The sequence below is a fragment of the Mus caroli genome, chromosome 3, assembly GCF_900094665.2.
Source record: "Mus caroli chromosome 3, CAROLI_EIJ_v1.1, whole genome shotgun sequence".
In the NCBI taxonomy this organism is placed as follows: Eukaryota; Metazoa; Chordata; class Mammalia; order Rodentia; family Muridae; genus Mus; species Mus caroli.
The window spans coordinates 148,101,677-148,121,297 of NC_034572.1; the positions used below are offsets into that span (position 1 = coordinate 148,101,677).

The 19,621-nt window shown below is 39.3% G+C and overlaps 1 protein-coding gene across 1 annotated transcript in view; it reads left to right on the top strand.

Annotated features, from left to right (window-relative positions):
* Nucleotides 1–19,621, top strand: part of Lrriq3 (leucine rich repeats and IQ motif containing 3) — an 86,337-nt gene that overhangs the window by 39,366 nt on the left and 27,350 nt on the right. Inside the window, exon 6 of the mRNA XM_021158005.1 lies at nucleotides 17,590–17,719. Coding sequence (XP_021013664.1) covers nucleotides 17,590–17,719 — 130 coding nt within the window. The remainder of the gene's footprint in view (nucleotides 1–17,589; nucleotides 17,720–19,621) is intronic.

Consider the following 19,621-nt stretch of genomic DNA (forward strand, 5'->3'; position numbering starts at 1 on the left):
GCAGCAATACCCTCATCATGGAGTCATTACACATGTAGGAGACCTTGAGCCTGGAAGATTCAATGTAGCAAGCAGTTTATGACTTGTGGGTTTGGTGACTGGACTCCTTGATCTTCATTCAACAGGGGAGACTATCTCAAGAGACTATCTTGAGGCTATGTAGGTTCCAAATTCTCAAACTGTGGACCATGCCCCTTTTCTGAACACAGACAGGTGGCATGGGATATTATCCAGTAGTGAAAAGATCCTGAATAGAATGAATAGAATGGTATGTAATGGCACAAAGTAATGCAAAATTAAGCCCACAGTGTGTCTGTGATGTCTCAGGTGCCTCCTGCCTTTTCCTTTGGCATGCTTCACTGCAGCCTCAGTTCTGAGCACAACATAAGTTTTGTACTGTACAAGCCACTGACTGCGTGAGGGGTGCCGAGGAATGCTGCTTGAGGTTCCTTTGTTCAGAGTCCAGCCTATCATGTCATATGATTGTCAGTGTGCCAGGAAGGTTTCCCGTCCTTTTAGAATACAGAACATAAATACTTTTACTATTTTTCTGTCCTCAATCTTCCAATCCTTAGCACATATCAAATCAGTAGTTTTGGAGTGACCACCATTAGATTGTTTGATAAGAAAAATGCTATGTGAGTTGCCCACTTGAGTTTCAAAAACACATTGTTAATTAAATTTGACTTAGAATTAAAACAGTTTCTAACACAGGCTGAAATGACCGTAAGTAGAGAGATGTCTGGCGTTATCTAGTGTTTCTGTGTGAAGCAGCACCCTTAGGACTGGTGACTATGAAATCAAAATATCAATCAGCTCTGAAAACCTTTCTGAGCCCTGCAGGATCTAATATTCAGCCAAGATTTAATTCTTTGTCTAAAAATAAACAAGCACATCCACCTCATTAATATATACATTTTACATGGAACAGGCTCTGATGGGAAGCTAGCATATGCCATGCAAGCTCTTGAATGTGCCCAAACTCTGTGTTCATAAATTAGGAAAGTTTACCAAGGAAGAAAGGGATAAGGAAGGGTCAGAATGAGATTAAAACCTAACTGTTGTCAGTTTTCATTTATCTGCTATCAATGGCAAATTCTTACTGAGCTTTAAGGTTTAGGTCTGGGTTTATCTATGGCCATAGTCCTGGAGTTGGGGGCAGGGCAGGTTGTGGGAGGGGCACAAGCATGGGGAAGAAGACCCTGTGTGTGTGTGTGTGTGTGTATGCATGCATGCACGTATGTATGGTGTGTATGTATTACTTTTGACTGGCTTTGTTTTATTGTTGATGACTAGAGACTAGATCTTTTCCCAGGCTTGCTCCAGACTTGTTATGTGGCCAAGGCTGATCTTAAATTTCAGATCCTCCTGCCTTCACTTCTGTAGCTCTGGGATTGCAGACAAACACCACTAGGCTCAGTCCATTCGGTGATTGGAATTGAACACCACATTCCATACATGCAGGATGAACTCTCTGAACCCTGAGCTATGTCCCCATCATGTAGGAAGGTCATATTACTGCCATTCCTGTTTCCCTCATGAGAGGCATACCACCACATGGTAAAAGGTTTTCACATTAGAGTTAAGATTTTTAGGATTGACATTTGACCTTTGCCCCTAAAGATCCGTTGTTTATTCACTGAGACTGTGCTCTCTTGTTCATGACGTACAAGGCCTCAGTGTGCCTTCCTTCTCCACTTCTCTCCATTGTGCTCCCGTCTACTGTTTTAGATGATGATCACCAAACATGCTCTCTACTAAACACACACACACAATGCTTCTTCCCCTTAAATCAAGTTCTGAGCTACAGAGCCATCACCACCATATCCTTTCCTTCTGTGTGTCTGCTTCTGTGAGAACTCCCAGATTACACCCCCTTCCCTGCTTCCCTCCATCCTTCAGCTTTCACTCATCCCCCGACGTGATCCCCAGAAAGACTCACCCTCTTTAGTACAGCTTTTTTTACTGTGAAAAGAAACACGTGTGTCTGCTTAAAAAAATACATTGTTTAGATTTCTACCGCTTGTTTGTCTTTTATAATCATTTAAACCGTATCTCCTTCAAAGATACCTTTGAAATTAATGTCTTTATGATTTTAAGCTACAGTATGTCAGATTTTATGACACAGTTCTTTTGTTCACCCAGTTACCTACTACACTGATATATTTATAAGAGATATTAAAAAAACATGTACTCCAAACTATAAAATTTTTATTTTTAAAATTTCTTTGTAAATTTTTAAAAATTTATTTATTAGATATTTTCTTCATTTACATTTCAAATGCTATACCAAAAGTCCCCTATACCCTCCCCACCCCCGCTTCCCTACCCACTGACTCCCACTTCTTGGCCCTGGCATTCCCCTGTACTGGGGCATTTAAAGTTTGCTAGACCAAGGGGCCTCTCTTCCCAATGATGGCTGACTAGGCCATCTTCTGCTACACATGCAGCTGGAGACATGAGCTCTGGGGGTACTGGTTAGTTCATATTGTTGTTCCACCTATAGGGTTGCAGACCCCTTCAGCTCCTTGGGTATTTTCTCTAGCTCCTACATTGGGGGCCCTGTGTTCCATCCTATAGATGACTGTGGGCATCCACTTCTGTATTTGCCAGGCACTGGCAAAGCCTCACATGAGACAGATAGATTAGGGTCCTTTCAGCAAAATCTTGCTGGCGTATGTAATAATGTCTGAGTTTGGTGGCTGATTATGGGATGTACCCCCAGGTGGGGCAGTCTCTGGATGGCCCATCCTTTCGTCTTAGCTCCAAACTTTGTCTCTTAGTTCCCTCCTCCCCTTCCTTTCTCTGGGTACCACCGGTTACTCTACCTCAAATTTCTCCCATTACCCCACTTTCAAACAGAATCTCTCTGAATATATTTGATTTTATTTGTTATGTGTGTGTATACAAATATATTTAGATAGAACCTACTGAGTCTACTAAAAAACTGTTACATTTAAAAGCAGAAGCATAATTCAAGCTGTATTCATATAGTTTTGATATATACCTCATGGCCCAGAGACATTGTGGATTTCTAAAAATTAATCCTGAATGCTACTGTGAGAGTAAGTATCCTACAACAGATTCTTTGGTAGATAGTTTTCATATCAGATTCCTTTGCCCTGTGATTAGGAATAAGAAATGTGTTATTGGAGCAGTGATCTGGCTCAGTTTGCCATGGTCACCACCTGGAAACATAGCAGGTCAGTGCCTTCTGAAAAGTACCCGTTGAAATGGCATTAATATTTGTACTATTTCTCCACACTGCTGCTTTTGTTTGGAAAGTGGTATGTAGCCTCTACATGATGAGTAAGCATATGTATTAAACTATTAAATAAAGATGTATCTATTTCATTACACAGAAACCTTCATGAGCAGTACAACCGGAAGAGAGGGTTCCAAAGTTTCTTCCTGATATATCCTTGATCTTTGTTGAAGTGTCAAAATTCACAGTTTTGGTTTCTCTCCCTCGCGGGAACAATGATTACTAGATTACTAGAATTCAAGAGCTCTGGAAAGCAGAGGCACTGACAATTGACTTCCAGACTGAGTAGAATGTTTGCTAGATATTGTCACATCCAATGAGGTTAGCTCTATGTTTTCCATCTTTAAACTTTATCACTGTATTTTTCTTCAGGATAAAACAAAATTATGGGTCAATTTTCACTGAAGTGGGCTGGATGTCTGTTCTCACCTTTCATCAATACAAAGGAATCACGCACTTCATTCCCTGGACAACAGCAATGAGAACTCGCCTCTGAATGGACGCTAGGGATGTCAGCTGTACATAGAAGATAAGTGTGAGGTGGAAAAGAGAACTTCATCTAGTAGTACATCTAGGACAAAATATTTTAACAAACTGAATCTTGAGTTAAATTTGTCATGACGTTACTCTTCATCTAAGAGAGCTAGTGCCACCAGTCCTAATCTGAAGGAAATGCATCATCATAAATATACTACCTTGAAAAGACAGAAAGTAAAAGTTCAAGCTTCCATGCTATTCTAATAAAACAAACAACAAAAACCAATAAAAGGATCATTCCTTACCTAACTTACTTACAACATATTTTTATTGGTTTAAGGTAGAAGGCATTGGCTGTTTCTGTGTGTTGTGCTCTTGGTGAAAAGAAGCCCGTGCCATAGCGTTCCTTTGCCCGACTTGTGTCTATGCCTCAGTGTGTTTCCAGGAAGCACATTTGTGGAGTTTATCCTTGGAGAAACTATGTTAATGTTGGGTTCCCTGCTGCTTTGTAGTTTATGTAAGGCAGTATTCAGACTTGACATCTAAGTGTAGGTTTTGCTGAGACTATTTCCCCAAGAAAGCCTGAGAATGTTCCTAAAGTAATACTTTGTTACATTCAGTCTTTGATTTGTAAAATATACATGTGTAGTAATGCAGACAAACATAAAATAGGGCCATTTGCTTTTTGTAAAGCAAATGAACTGACAACTGAAAATTAACTTTTAAATAATTGAATTTATTTTAATTGGTAGTTAAAAGTTTTTGAAATACATTTTAATGATGTTTCCATTAGTATACCTTATACAGTACTTGAATCAAGGAAGCTATACCTCTTCTTTATGGAGAAAATATGTGCAGTACATTATTGCCTTAATGCACCAGCACACCAGGAATGCTCCTAAGCACAGCTCAATATCCATGGATTCCCCCTTCTTCACCACTCCACACAGCTGCCAGGAGACACCGTTCTACTCAGCTGCTAGGAGATGGATTTGACAGTCAGCCAGTGAGAGAGGTCATAGATAGCTATCTTTCTATACCCAGCTTCTACATAATTATCTCTATCTCCACCCTTGTCACAAATTATGGTAATTGGCTAATTTTTGTCCTCAAACATTTCTAACATATTTCTAATCCACTCACTAGTTGATAAATACTGGTACCATTTCCATTTTTTTCTACTTATAAACCTGTGAGGTTACACACAGCTGCAGTACCAACATAGGGAGAGGATAGTATGAGGGACTCCAAGTTGGAAGTCAGCCTAATGTGTATCCAGCGATCCTGTCTCCAAAAACAAGCAGCCACACAAACAAGCATCTGAGGTGGGGAGAATATCTGACACTGTGAATGAGTAGGAATGAGAACCTTGGGGGATAATACCCTGTTACACCTGGTTTGGTAAACCTATTAAGGAAAGTACATGCTACCTTGCATAGTATTTACACTAACTTATATTCCTTACTCTCATGTCTTGGTCAGCACTAGCTGTTTGAGTCTACAACACATAGACATTTGTATTGAGGTGAGTTGTCATTTCATTGATGTTTAAATTTGCATTTGCCAAAATATTAGTTGTATGTAATGCTTTTATGTACTGGCTGGCTATATGGAGAATACTCCCCAAAGCACAAACAGTTCTAACACATGACTCAGCTCTGTCCCTCTTGGGCCTTTATCCAAAGATGCAAAGTCAATAGATCACAGAGATGTCTGCCCATCTGTATTTATCGAAGCACTATTCAGAGCAGAAAGGATGTGGATCCAACCTGGATCACAGGAATAAGAGAATGTTTTTCTCTTTCTAGTTGAAGGTGATGAAATAATGAAGTCATTTACCTAAAAATGGATGCAACTAAAGACACAAGTTATATCACTCACAGAAAGATGCATATTTCATATTTTCTATAATTTCTGGGTTCTGTCTGAACTGTAGACATACTACAATTATGAAGGTACAGATAACCTAAACGTGGAAGCCAAACCATAAGGAACCAAGGGACTTAATGTAGTGGGTTGGGTAGTGGGGTTTGAGAAGAAATGTGTTCAAGATACTTTCTATACTTTTTAGAAATTGTTCCTGTCTGAAAGAATTACAGGAATGGAAATGGAGAGGAGCCTGAGGAAAAGAATGTCCAGCAACAGGTCCAAAGAGGGATCTAGCTCAAGGGGAGGTCTCAAGGCCTGACACTATTACTGAGGCTATGAAGCGCTCACGAACAGGGACCTATCATGACTGCCCTCCTCAAGATCCAACAAGCAGCTAAAAGAGTCAGATGCAGATGTTTGCACCCAACCAATGGACAGAAGCAGCTGACTCCTGCCTGTTATTGAATTAGGGAAGGCTGAAAGAAGCTGAGAAGGGCAATCCTGTAGGAGGACCAGCAGTCTCAATTAATCTGGACCCCTGAGATCTCTCAAACACTGAACCACCAAACAGACCTGATATGAGGCCCCCAATACACACAGAGTAGAGGACTTCCAGGTCTGTGTTCAATCAGAGATGATGCACCTAACCCTCAAGAGACTGGAGGTCCCAGGGAGTTTAGAGGTCAGGTGGGGTATAGGGTGGGATGGGCAGGAGGTGTGGGATGTGTAACAGTGGAAGAGTGGATGGGAGATGTGGAATGGAATATGGAACGTAAAAAAATAAAAAAAATTAAGACAAAAAATTGTTTTTATGTAACCTTGCAATGTAAAAAAGAAAAAAAGTATTAACAGTCTGTTCCCAGAGTTGCACTCCGTCTCAGCTGCAATGCAGAAACCTGGATTTGCCTTGACCCCTCCTGCCCAATTCCTGTGCTCATTTCCCCAGCAAGCACATCCGTGTTTCTTTGAAGTATGACACCTTGACTTAGTTCAAAGTTTAGAGGGATCTGGCCTTTCCTGGCCATTTTGTATAAGCTTAACAGTTGGTTTATTATAGGTGGCCCCATAACATTTAGATATGATTTTTCTGTGTCTGATAGGTTCATTTAAAAAAAAAAAAACAACACAAAACCTGTTAAATTTTATAGACTGATTTTTCTCCATCTGTTGAGATGTTCCCATTTTCTGTCTCTTATCCTGCTGTGCTGTGTCCTGCTTGTCTATTTGCATAGTGACTGGCCATTGCATCTTAATGTACTTTTGGATTCAGGTTTCTAATATCTTTCCGGAGTTTTTGCATATGTGTCTACAAAGGATATTGGTAATAGTTTATATTTTCTACTTGTTTCCCTATCTTTTCTAATGCCTGGGTATTGCTGGCCCTTTGAATACATTTGCATGCATTACATACTCCTCTGAATGTAGAAATAACTTAAGCCATGGTGATAGTTCTTTCAGTAGTTGATAGAAATCAACAGTGAAGCCATCTGGCCCTGGTCATTTATGAGATTCTTTTCATGAGTAATTTAGTCTTTATAATCCTGTTAATTTGCTCTGCTTTTGTATTTACTGAAAATCAAGCCTTGGTAACATGTAGTTATTTGTTTTAGTTTGTCAGGATTTTTTTTTTGTTGTTGATTTTTTTAATTATATGTGAACATATGTGTGTCATCCTCTATCCACCCAATGGATAACGCGGACCTGTGATGAATAGGTTCTATGGATCTCAGTCATGCCAGAAAAACTAAAAGTGTTACAGCTCTTAACGACAAGCAAGGAGGTCTGGGTGACCTGCACAGGACAGGTAGCCCAGGTCCCTCTACAGCAGCAGCAGTGGCATGGTTGGCAGTGGCATGAGTCCTGCCTTCCAATTGGGTCCAAGGTCCAACAATGAGTGCTTAAGGAGAGGGAACTCTTCCCCGAGTGTTATAACTCACTAAAAGAGCCACTCTCAGATGATCCTTGGTAAAATCACTTGTTCGCTTTATTCCATGTGAACACGGACTATATAAACACGGAGGAGTGGCATATTGTTATGTGTTCCAGAGCCGGTACAGGTTGGCAGGGAATCGCTCTGCTTCTCCATTCTCAATTCTAATGTTCTCAGGGCCTAGGATCACTCACCCTCAGCAGTTCTTCTGTCTTGTGGCATGATCCACTCACCCCTCATTATTTGTCTATATGGGAGTGTGTGCTTGTGTGATGGGTGGACATATAAGTGAAGCTACTTGAGAGTACAGAAAATGCATCAGTTCTTTTAGAGGTAGCGTTGTAACCTATCTCTAGAGTAGTTACCTAATGTGGGTGCTTGAATCACACTTGGGCACCCTACAAAAGCAATCCACACACACTCTTAGCCATGGAGCTGTCTCTTCACCATCTTGTCTTTTTGCAGTTGACCACCAGGGGAATTTATTAATTTACTTCCATCTTGCTAGACCTTCATTGATGATTCTTGGTGTGTGCTGGTCTTAGATGTTGATGCTTGACTCCCACCCTGGTTTTGAGACAGGGTTGCTTTGTTGTTCACTGCTTTGTTTGCCAGGCTAGCTAGACAGGAAGCATCGTGAGGGTTTTCCCCATCTGCGTCTTTTCTCTTAGCATGGCAGGTCTTGGATCATAGGTGTACATTATCACACTCCTCTCCAAGGGCTCTGGTTCTCACACATGGTCAGTAAATGCTTTGCCTACTGACCCATCTCTTCTGCCCTCCAGTGATAGTTTTGCATCATTTCATTGGACAACAATATTATATTTATGTAAACAACGTTGGAGATTGGCTGACATATTGTCGATGTGAGTAGGTGGAGAGTTTATAAAGAAAGTTGTATCAGCTACACTGTGACTTCAGACAGAATGGAGTTTACACTGAACTGTAGAAGCTGTAGGCAGTGTTCTTGTTGTTGACATAACTGGAGCCTAGCCTAAACATTCATTTCCCTCACTGTGAAGTAAAAGTTTAAACTCTTGTGGAAGTTTGCAGTGTGTTATTAGGTTCCCAAACTCCACTGCTAAGCACTCACTGTATGACAAAAAAGAGAGCTCAATGCTGGATTTGTCAGTGCCTCTGGTGTTGCTTATGATGGACCCTAAAATAGAACAAACAATCTTGAGCCAAGCAAATGTGTCATTTCTACAATGAATTTTTATATGCTCTAAAACTGGACATTTGCAATAAACATATCTATCACCTTCATTTTCCATGGCTATTTTTGTTGTATTCCATTTTGTACAGAAGAGTTATGTACTTCCTATATGTACTTTGCCTCTTGTGCTTATATGGGTCACCTTTTGTGCATTGTCTTCATTGCCTTAGGGTACTGTCTGGCTGAATCCTCTTTCAGACCAAGCAATATTGGCATCAAATGCAAGGTAGTAGCAGTTCATGAAGTAATGTTTAAACTTGCCATTATTTAAAGGTTAGCATCTCAAACTACAGTCATTACTCCTAAAAGTGTATTTGGAATGACACCCCTTCTCTCTGTCTAGTTCTGGGAATCAGCACTTACTCTTGAAAGCTGACTGCAAATACCAGCCTGCAATTAAGATCCCTGAGGACAGATGTATATTCTTGCAGACTGCTTCTGAGAGCCCTGATAATGTATGTGTTTGCTACCCACAGTACACAAGCTCCCTGGTGTGCAGCTTTCTGTTTTTTCAATAAGAGTGTGAATCTGAACAACAGAGCCAAGAGTGTTCATTAGGATAAACTTGATTAAATGTTTTGGGTAGTCCAAAAGTTAGATCTTTTGAGTGGCATCTAAAAGCTCTTTTGTCTGGGTTCACACATTGGGATCTGGAAACCAATTTGGAAGTCATGAAGGAGAAAACCAAGCAGAAGATAAGACACCAAGGACTGTGGATCAACTGTGACTCTGAACATGTTTCTAGGGTGATCTGCAGCACAAACTCCTTTACTCCAGTACAGCATGTTGGTGATATAAAAGAGTACTGACTGTACCATGAACTTCTTAGATCAAATGCTATGATCTCTTGTCAAATAGAAACCCATTGATTCCATTGCATAAAATGTGGAAACAGAAGCCAAAATAATTCACAGGCTGGAAAAACAATCAAAAGGTTAAAAATGTGGCTTGAATCTAAGAAATATGAATTTACTGTAAAGTATTTAAATGTGGGTCAAGAGAGAAGAAAGGCATGCTATCACTGAAACCCACTTGTCACTGTTTCAGGACAGTAAATCATTGTCTCCAAAGGAAGACCTGCCTGCCATAACCGTCTAGCATGGTTTTGCAACCAAGTATGGATTCACTTCGTAAATCTCAAAACTTCAGTTTATCCTCAGTTAAGTGGTCTGGTGTTTAGTGATACCACAAGGTTGTATTCCTTGCTACGATTGCTTATGCTGTGTGACTGTGGGCTCCCTTTCTGTGCCTTTTACAGATCATCTGTTAGTATCTCAACTGAGTCCCGAATGAGAGAGGATTTTCTTTTTTATTGCCTCTTCCTGTATAATGTATAACGTATAATGATGTGTAGCCACCAGAAGTTCAAGGTGGTGACTGAGAAAAGACATACTAATTCCTTCCAGAGGCTTATATTTATCCATTGTAAGGATGTGGCAAAATCAGGAATGAGTAAAGTTGCAGATATTCTAGAAAATTCCATGCCAGAGTTGGTATACAGGAGAAAGAGCTTAGAAGACGGTGTGGTAGTTATAAAGAGTTGCTGAGTGAAAATCTCACACAGTCACACAGTAGTATGAGGTATGAAATAACTCCAAGATAAGTGACAGTAATATTGCAAGTTTTAGGTGCTATATAAAATATAAACTATAATTTCTTTAAAGCTTAATTCTGGTTATTAGATTCTCCCTTAAGAGTGGAGGAGCTCCATTATCTATCACATGAAGTGATAGCTGAAGCTCCACAAACTCTCCACTCTCACATGGCTGTTTGTTGGCTCGTTGGCTTGTTGTTTGGATCACTACTCAGGGCATACTTATCAAAAGATTTGGATATGTTCTGACTTTCAGGGCCATTCACAACTCCAAGGAAATATTGTAAATGAAGTCCTTCCTAAGGACCAGATTTTCGTGGAAAGTTTAGTAAGTAAGCACTGTGATAAGTGGTTGATACAGTGTGCATAGAATACTGAGTGGAGTCTGCTGGGTAGGGCAGAGAGAGCTTCTCATAAGACTGTGACAGAAGTTTTTCTAAGGAGAAAGTATTTTTAGTGAATGCTTAAAGCATAGGAAGCTAGCCATGCACAGTTCTGGAAATAGAGCCCTGTGCACAATGCCCTGAGCCATGTAATAGCTTGTTTTGTTTGGGATGTGTTTATGAGGCTAAATGAAATCCAGTGTGGCAGGTGTTCACTGAACCACAGCCAGAGATGAGATGAGTTTGTTGATATGGTCACAGGTTATATTTTTCTGAGTTTATGTAGTTCACAGCAAAAAGTTAGCAACCAAAACAGCCATCAGGGCATTTAAAACCACACAAAAATGTATTTTGATCAATATAAATGTATCTTGTTAATGACATACAAGGGTTTGGTTTGGACTGGAAAGGGATGATTCTAGATTTAGGCTCAAAGGAGGACAGCAGGAATACACAGATGTATTTATAGTGTATCCAAGAGAAAAGAGAGCAAAGATTTGCTACAGGGTTAGGCATGGAGTTTTAGGGAAAGGTTAGCATGGAAATTTTAAGCTTTGTTTGAACTTCAGAGTGAAAACTATCAGAGAAACTTGAAACCTGAATTATTCTGTTACTTTTTCTTTGCCTGGAATTGCACAGAACTGAGTTACCCAGAGTATGCTTTCTCTCTATGTTAGTCTGTCATCTGTAGAGTGCATAGTTGGTAGACTCCATTTGATGCTCTAGGAGATCTGTAGTCATGTGAAACTGTGTTTCCAAGATCTGATGGAGTGCTTCAGTAGGGAAAAGAATGTTAGAACAATTCCCTCACTCTAGAAGAGATTCTAGCACACTCTCCTGCAGGTGCTTCCCAACCATGCCTGGGAGCTTTTGTCTTTATCACCCATGTACTCAAGTTATTTAATGTAATTTAATTGATTAAATTTAATGATAGCGATTTAACTTAATTTGTCCAACTGCAATATAACATCCTCTATACAACTATCCCAAAGACTTCAGTCTCTTAATAGTACTGTTAACCAGTCTGTTAACAACAACCAATATTTCTGGTTGCTGTTAAGTGGAGTTGTTCATCAAGAAACGGAATGAACAGGTTTTTATATTTTCATTCAAAGCTTGCATATAAGTATTGATAAACACTGGGGTGAGAGAGAAATAACTCATAGCATTAGAACAGACCCTTGATGATACTGTCCCACTAATCATTACTCTTAGCCACTTGGGAGCTCAGTTACTCAGATCTCTACCAAATTATACTGTCTTTCCACAAACAGCCAGATATGGTGCCTTCACATCTAAGCCAGAGTTAGCTCTGGCTCCATTAAATGAATGCATTTCTGATTTATTTAACTTAACATCAACTAATAATATTCCCTGAACAAATAGCCATACATATTTTCTAAAGTCACTGTGTACAAGTGCCTGGTATTCAAAAGTACTTTGAATATAGATTATACTTTGTGTTGGTGAAAACAAGGTCTCTATTATATATCGCCAGTATTTTGATAAATTTTCTTCTCCATGAGCTCAACGATCAGTGTGTGGGTGGCTTACATTCACTCTTTCTCTTTTTACATATAACAGGAAGCCATTTCTGCTTTTGACAGCACTAGTTTAGTTATTGGATAATTGATTATTCGATGATCTTCTTATGGATTTATCTTAGTGTAACACATGAGCTTTTCTTCATGCATTTTTGTCTTAGGAAAGTCTCAGTGATCTTAAATGATGAGAGACAAGTGAATCATGAAGGAGGATAAATTGGATAATTTAGTAAATATTTATATGTGATTTTATATATGTCGCCTATATATTATATATGTCCTCCTTAACTATACCTTCTTTATTTGGATTTATATGTCTAAATACATATATTGTGAAAACATATAATTTACAATTGAGACTATATTTCTAATATCTAACAAATATAATTTTTGTTTTCTTACTCTTGGCTAATAGAATTTAATAACTACAGTAAAGCAAGATTGCTAGGAAACTCATTTTCTAATGGATAAAGTATAATTTCTAGAAGAAAAGTTGGACCATTTTATGTTCAAAAGGAATTTAACATGATCTCTTTGTGTTATTCTTTGGCACTATTATATGCTTCTGTGTTGCCTTAGGACACTTTCCATCCCTGTTGCCCTCTTTTATTGACTCAGGACACTTTGCACTCCCTGTCACTCTCTTTCAGGCCTCCTGTTTTCTAATGAAGCTCTATTTCTTCTCAACCAGTCATCACTAAATTTAATGATTGTTTCCTGAATGAGCATCAGTGCAGCCTATTTAATGAAGCATAAGCAGATTGTCAGTGGCCACAACAGCAGCACTCATTACCTGTGCAGAGTCTCCCAGCAAGGGTTAGGGTCTTACCAGCCATCATCTCCATGCATGTGATGCATCCAAACTTCTACAGGTATTGGACGAGGTTGTTCATGAGTTCAGTGACTTTGCCATGTTCAAAATACCCAGTTCCATAGCACTCCGCCCTAACATCTGGCTCTTCTATTTCTCATACCCCTCATCCATGATGTTCCCTGTGTCTTTCATAGAGTAATATAGATGCTCTGTTTATGGTTCAGTGCTCAACAGTCTTTTCTTACACGCAGTTTGACCAGTTGTGAATTGTAAAAGTTAGGCCATTGTATGCCAGCCTTTGCTCTGAATAATGGCATGGAGATATTTATATTTGTTAAAAGCTTTAGGTACAATTGCTGGGCAGATTCTGAGCAATTCTAACCTGACAGTGCTGGACTAGCCTACTTCTCGGCCATGCGGCTCATTACCTGCTATCTAAGGCCTGCCCTTTTTCTTTATCCATGTCCTGATGGCAACAGCTTGGTTATCTCCCAAGGACCCCCGCCCTAACCCCTGCACCAAAGACCTATTTTTTCCTCTCTTGTCCATCTATTGTCTGTTCATCTCCTTAATGAGTAATTAGAAAGTGCTAGAAAACAATGTTTTACAAAATACTGGCAGGAGATGCTTCATAATAATAATACCAAATCTGGACTGCAACTAGATTTCTAGAAACAGACATCAGCATTTGAATACATAGTGTACAAAAATATCATTCAGTAGTGAATCTCTTCATTAGTCATACCTCAGTGAACAAAAAGGAGCTTCTCTGACCAAGGCTGAAAATAGAACTGGTCTCTTAGAGAGAGATACTAAGAAGACAGATTGAAAAAAAAAAAGGAATGTAAAAGAAAAAATAAAAAACTTTGTAAATAATGGTTGATATCATTTCTCTTTATAACTAAGCAATAGTATGTAGTGTCCTGGGCCTGTGATTCCCTAACACTGCTGGCCTCTATTTTGTGGTATTTCTAGCATGCAGTCAGTTGCACATATGTGTTAATGTAAGAGGGTATTAATATGGAACACTAGCAGGAAGATGATTTATAGAAGAAGTATTTGTGTTTACAAATTACCATCATGGAATTAATTGAAAAGTAGCAGTCTACACAATTGTTTTGGTCTAATTGTTTCAATTGAACTGAATTTAAGTCCCAATAGAAGCATCTTTATCTAAAACCATGCCATGTTTTGCTACTACATGTTGATGTTATGACTAAGAAGGTATATGCTGTCAGTCTTAGGAAACAGGAAGTCCCTGAGCTGAAAGTGCCCTGTTTATCTGCATTCCTAGCAAAAAGGAGTGGTTTTCATCATGGAGGTAATGAAAATGAATGGTCTTAGAATGATAAGTCAAAAACTCGTCACTGCGGAGAACTGGAGGAGAAAGTGCAGAACACCAGCCGGATGAGCACCGAAGGTTCCGTCACTGCTGAGGACAAATAGATACACTTCAGTCAGAGAACACAGAAGAGAACGCTAAACCAGAGAAGATCACATAGAGATGTATAAAGACTGAGAGTCTAAGTGTTTCCTTAAGCTCACCTCATAGTGCAGGGAAGTTCTGATCTCCCCACTTCTACCTATACAATTACAGGCATGCTCTACCACACCCAACAGAAAAAACAGATTTAACTACCAATGCCTGTATTGCCTGGATTAGAATGTGTGGCAGAAAACTAAATATTGGGGTGAGGGGCAATGTCAAAGTATAACAGAAGCATAATGGCTTTTCCACCCTAATCTTTATCAGAAACTTAACTGACTTACGGTTTAGATGAAGTTAGAACCATCCATCCAAACAGGGAATGAGTCCTGAGTGATCTGGGGCAAAGATACAGCTTTATTCTATTGAGTGAAGGTAATTATGAGGCTTTCACAGTAAAAGAGCACAACTGTTATCTGTTCTGGGTATTAAATGATGGCAAGGATCTGTAAAGTGCATAAAACAACAGTGGATTATAAGTACTATGTAAGTTTTCCATAACAAACTTAAAATTAATGACACGGAGGTATCTGAAAATGAATCCACAGACCTTCATAAAATAGTGTATCTTATCAGAGAAGGCATACCATTCTGACAATTGATAATGTAATATATGCTTGGGCACATATGCTCAGTAAGTTAAAAGAAAAGATGCTGGTCAGTGAGCATGACAACTTGAGTTTGATTTTCTGTGACCCATATGGTGGAAGAGAAAACCAACTCTCTCCATATATGACTTTTACATATGTACCATGGTATACATGTATTACCCCCCCCACACACACACACAAGTAAACAATAAATAATAAATAAATGTAACAATTTTGATAAAACAGTATTTCTTCAATAAATAAATGTAACAGATTTTATAAAACACAGTATTCATATATTAATGATTCACTAATATGTTTTTTTTTGTTGTTGTTTTTTACCAGTATGCCAATTTTTTTCTAGCCATGCCTCTATCCCTACCCCTGGACTTTTCCCTCTGGCTCCAGTTCTCATATGTTCCTCTGAATAAGTGGAAAGCCAATGAAATCTTAATGGAAGTTTCTAAATTAACCTTTGTGGTTAATTTAGAATTTAGGATATTAATTTAGAATTTAGGATATTAATTTAGAAACAAGGTCTGTACCCTCTCATTTTCTGATCTCCAACTTTGTGAGATGAATGTGGATGCCATATTCCAGAATGGAAAGCCATGCAGATAGAGTGAAGCAATGACAAAGGCTTTTCCCTGATTCTGGGTCCTAGGTGGCCTGCTGGATCTGTGAAGAGAAGAAGCTAATGGAGTGTGTCAGCACCTCACTAATTAGGACACAGTCTACACCTGCTCCCCAGGAAGCTTCTTTCTCATCAGTGCTCCATTGTGCTCCCACATATACTAAAATGTATTCTGACCCCATTCCAAGGTCTATCCTTATATTACAGTCTATTTTCCTATCTGCGGCACATTAAGTGTTCTGTAAGGTAATGGTGTGTCCATCCCTTTCTTTCTCAGAAACTTCCTCAGGCTTTCTGACAAAACATGTTGCATCTGTTATTTATGGATAGGGCCTCTTCTTTCCACTGCCTTTATAAAATTTTCCCAAGGTATCACTGACTGTTTACATCATGGATTGTTGTTATCACTGACTGTTCCTACGACTGACTGTTCCTTTCACTAATTGCTCCTATTACTCACTGTTCCTACCACTGACAATACCTATCACTGAATGTTTCTATTACTGACAAGTCCTACAACTGTCTGTTACTACCACTGACTGTTCCTACCTCTGTCTGTCCTTACCACTTTGGTGTCTGTCCTTTCACTGAGTGTTCCTATCACTGACTGTTGCTATCTCTCACTGTTCTTACACATGACTATTGCTATCACTGACTGTTGCTATTGCTGACTGTTGCTATCACTGACTGTTCTGATCACTGACTATACCTATCACTGACTGTTCTTACTTCTGACTGATCTTAGCATAGACTGGTCTTATCACTGACTGTTTTTAGCATTGACTGTTCCTATCAATGACTGTTCCTACCACTGACTGTTGCTACCACTGACTGTTCCTACCACTGACCACTGCTATCACTGACTGTTTCTGTCACTGTCTCATTATCACTGAATGTTCTTATCACTGAATCTTTTTCTACTACCCACTGTTTCTATCACAGACTGTTCTTATCACTAATTGTTCCTAGCACTGATTGTTCCTACCACTGTTCCTAGCACTGACTGTTGCTATGACTTTTGCTATCATTGTTCCAAACATTGATTGTTCCTACCACTGACTGTTCCTTTCACTAACTGTTCCTACCACTGACTGTTGCTATGACTGTTGCTATCATTGTTCCAGCTATTGATTGTTCCTACCACTGACTGTTCCTATCACTGACTTTTCCTATCACTGATTGTTTCTCTCACTGACTGTTGCTATCATTGACTGTTCTTATCAGGCTGCTTAACAAAGCAATAAACAATGGAGCTTATAAATTCTTTCTTAATGTTAGTTGTCTTACAGAGTTTTAAATATAAATGTCATACTACTGCATTACATATGAGAAGACTCCTTGAAACCCTGAAATATTTGATATCACTGATTTGGTTAGTTTTTATTATCAACTTGACATAATCTAGAATCAGCTTCGAAGATTTTCACTGAGATTTTATAGATTACCTTGGCCTGTGAATGTGTGTATTTGGGTTATCTTAACTAGCTGAAGTACGAAAACAAACCCACTGTAGGTGGTGCCATTCCAAAGGAAGAAGATTTTGAGCTATAATACAAATGGAGAAAGTTAACTCAGCATGTCATTTATGTATTAATTCTATGCAGTTTGCCTTTGACTCTAACTAGTTGCTTCAAGTGCCTGCTGCATTGACTTCCCACAGGTCATTGGTGGACTGTAACCTGGAGTTGAGAGGCAAACTCTTTTTTTATATTCCATTGCATTTGTCAAAGTGTTTTATCACAGCAACAAGAAACAAGACCCACAAATGCCTTTATTTGTCTTCACAGATGAGATATTCTCCTGCTGATTTTAAATATTCTACTGAGTATGGAAAACACATTTCCTGTCTTTCATATGAATTGAAAACAAAATATATTGATGGAAAATCAAAACAACCAAGACATCACATTCATAAAGGTTGGTATGTTTTGATATGAGAGGAAAAAATAGCAACAACAAACCAAGCACAGTGATTTGGAACTACAGACACTGGACTCTAAAATACACATTGAGGTTTGAGTAATTTTCTACTATATTATCTCAGTAATTCTCCTCCTCCTCCTCCTCCTCCTCTTCCTCCTCTTCCTCCTCCTCCCCCTCCCTCTCCCCCTCCCCTCTCCCTCCTCCTTCTTCTTCTTCTTTTTATTTTATTTTATTTATTTATATATTTATTTATTTATTTTTGGTTTTTTGAGACAGGGTTTCTCTGTGTAGCCCTGGCTGTCCTGGAACTCACTCTGTAGACCAGGTTGGCCTCAAACTCAGAAATCTGCCTGCCTCTGCCTCCTGAGTGCTGGGATTAAAGTCATGCACCACTATGCCTGGCAGTAATTCTCCTTCTTTACAATATTTCATTGTAACATTTATATTTAACATATATTGTCATATTTAGAGTTACAACCGTTACTTCCAGCAGTTTCATTTATTATATAAGATTGTTTTAACTACCCCATTGTTTGTGTTTGTGTATGTGTGTGTTGTTCTAAAAAGCCTTTGATTATTTTTCATACATTTTGTCTTGACAATTTTTTATTATTTTATTTATTTACATTTCAAATGGTGATACCCCACCTTTGTGATCTTCACTCCTAGAATTCTTCACCACATTCCCCCTCCCCTTTGTTTCTGAGAAGATGCTCCTCCTGTCATTCCTCTTCCTTGGGGCATCAAATCTCTACAGGATTAGGTATATCCTCTCCTAATGAGTTGAGCCAAGGAAGTCCTCTGCTCCATAGGTGCCAGGGACCACAGAGCAGCACATGTATGCTCTTTGGTTTGTGGCTTAGTCTCTGGGAGCTCACAGGTGTCTGGGTTACACTGTTGGAATGCCTATGTGGTGGCCATACTCTTCAGATCCTTCAGTCCTTTCCCATAGGGGAACCATAGGGGTCCCTTATCTCAGTTCAGTGGTTGCCTGTCTGTCCATCTGTCACAAACAGCTGCTGGTAGAACCTCTCAGAGAACAAACATGTTATGCTCCTGTCTGCAATCACAATATAGCATCAGTAATACTGTAAGGGTTTGGGGCCCACACATGATATGGATCCCAAGTTGGGCTGGTCACTGGATAGCCTTTCCTTCACTCTTTGCTCCATTTTTGTCCCTGCATTTCTTTTAGACAGGAACAACTGTGGGTCAAAAGTTTTGAAGGTGGGTTAGTGACCCCATCCCTCCACTGGGGATCCTGTCTATATACTGGGTGTGGTTTCTTCAGGTTTCATCTCCCCTTTTTGGGCATTTCTGCAAAGGATATCCCCACCGAGTCCTGGAATCCTCTCACATCCCAGGTCCCTAGGACATTCTAGAGGTTCCTGAGACCCCACCCCTAGAAGCTGCATATTTAGATTCATTCTCCTGGACATCTGGGCTTCTCTTCTGTCTCCCCTATACCTGATCCTGCCTCTGTTTTCCCATCCCCTTCCCCTCTCCTATCCAGGTCCCTCTCTCTCTCTGCCCCCACGATTATTTTGTTCCCCCTTCTACATGGGATCAAAACATCCTCAATTGGGCTTTCCTTCTTCTTAAACTTCTTATAGTCTATGGGTTGTGTCATGCATGGGTTTTCTGTGCTGTTTGGCTAATATCCATTTATCAGTGAATATATACATACCATTTATGCCCTTTTGGGGATGGTTACCTAACTCAGGATGATATTTTCTAGTTACATTCATTTGCCTGCATAATTCATGATGTTCTTATTTTTAATAGCTGAAAATAGTATTCTATTGTACAAATGAACCATATTTTCTGTATTCAGTCTTCTGTTGAGGGATGTCTGGGTTGTTTCTAGTTTCTGGCTATTAGGAATAAGGCTGCTAT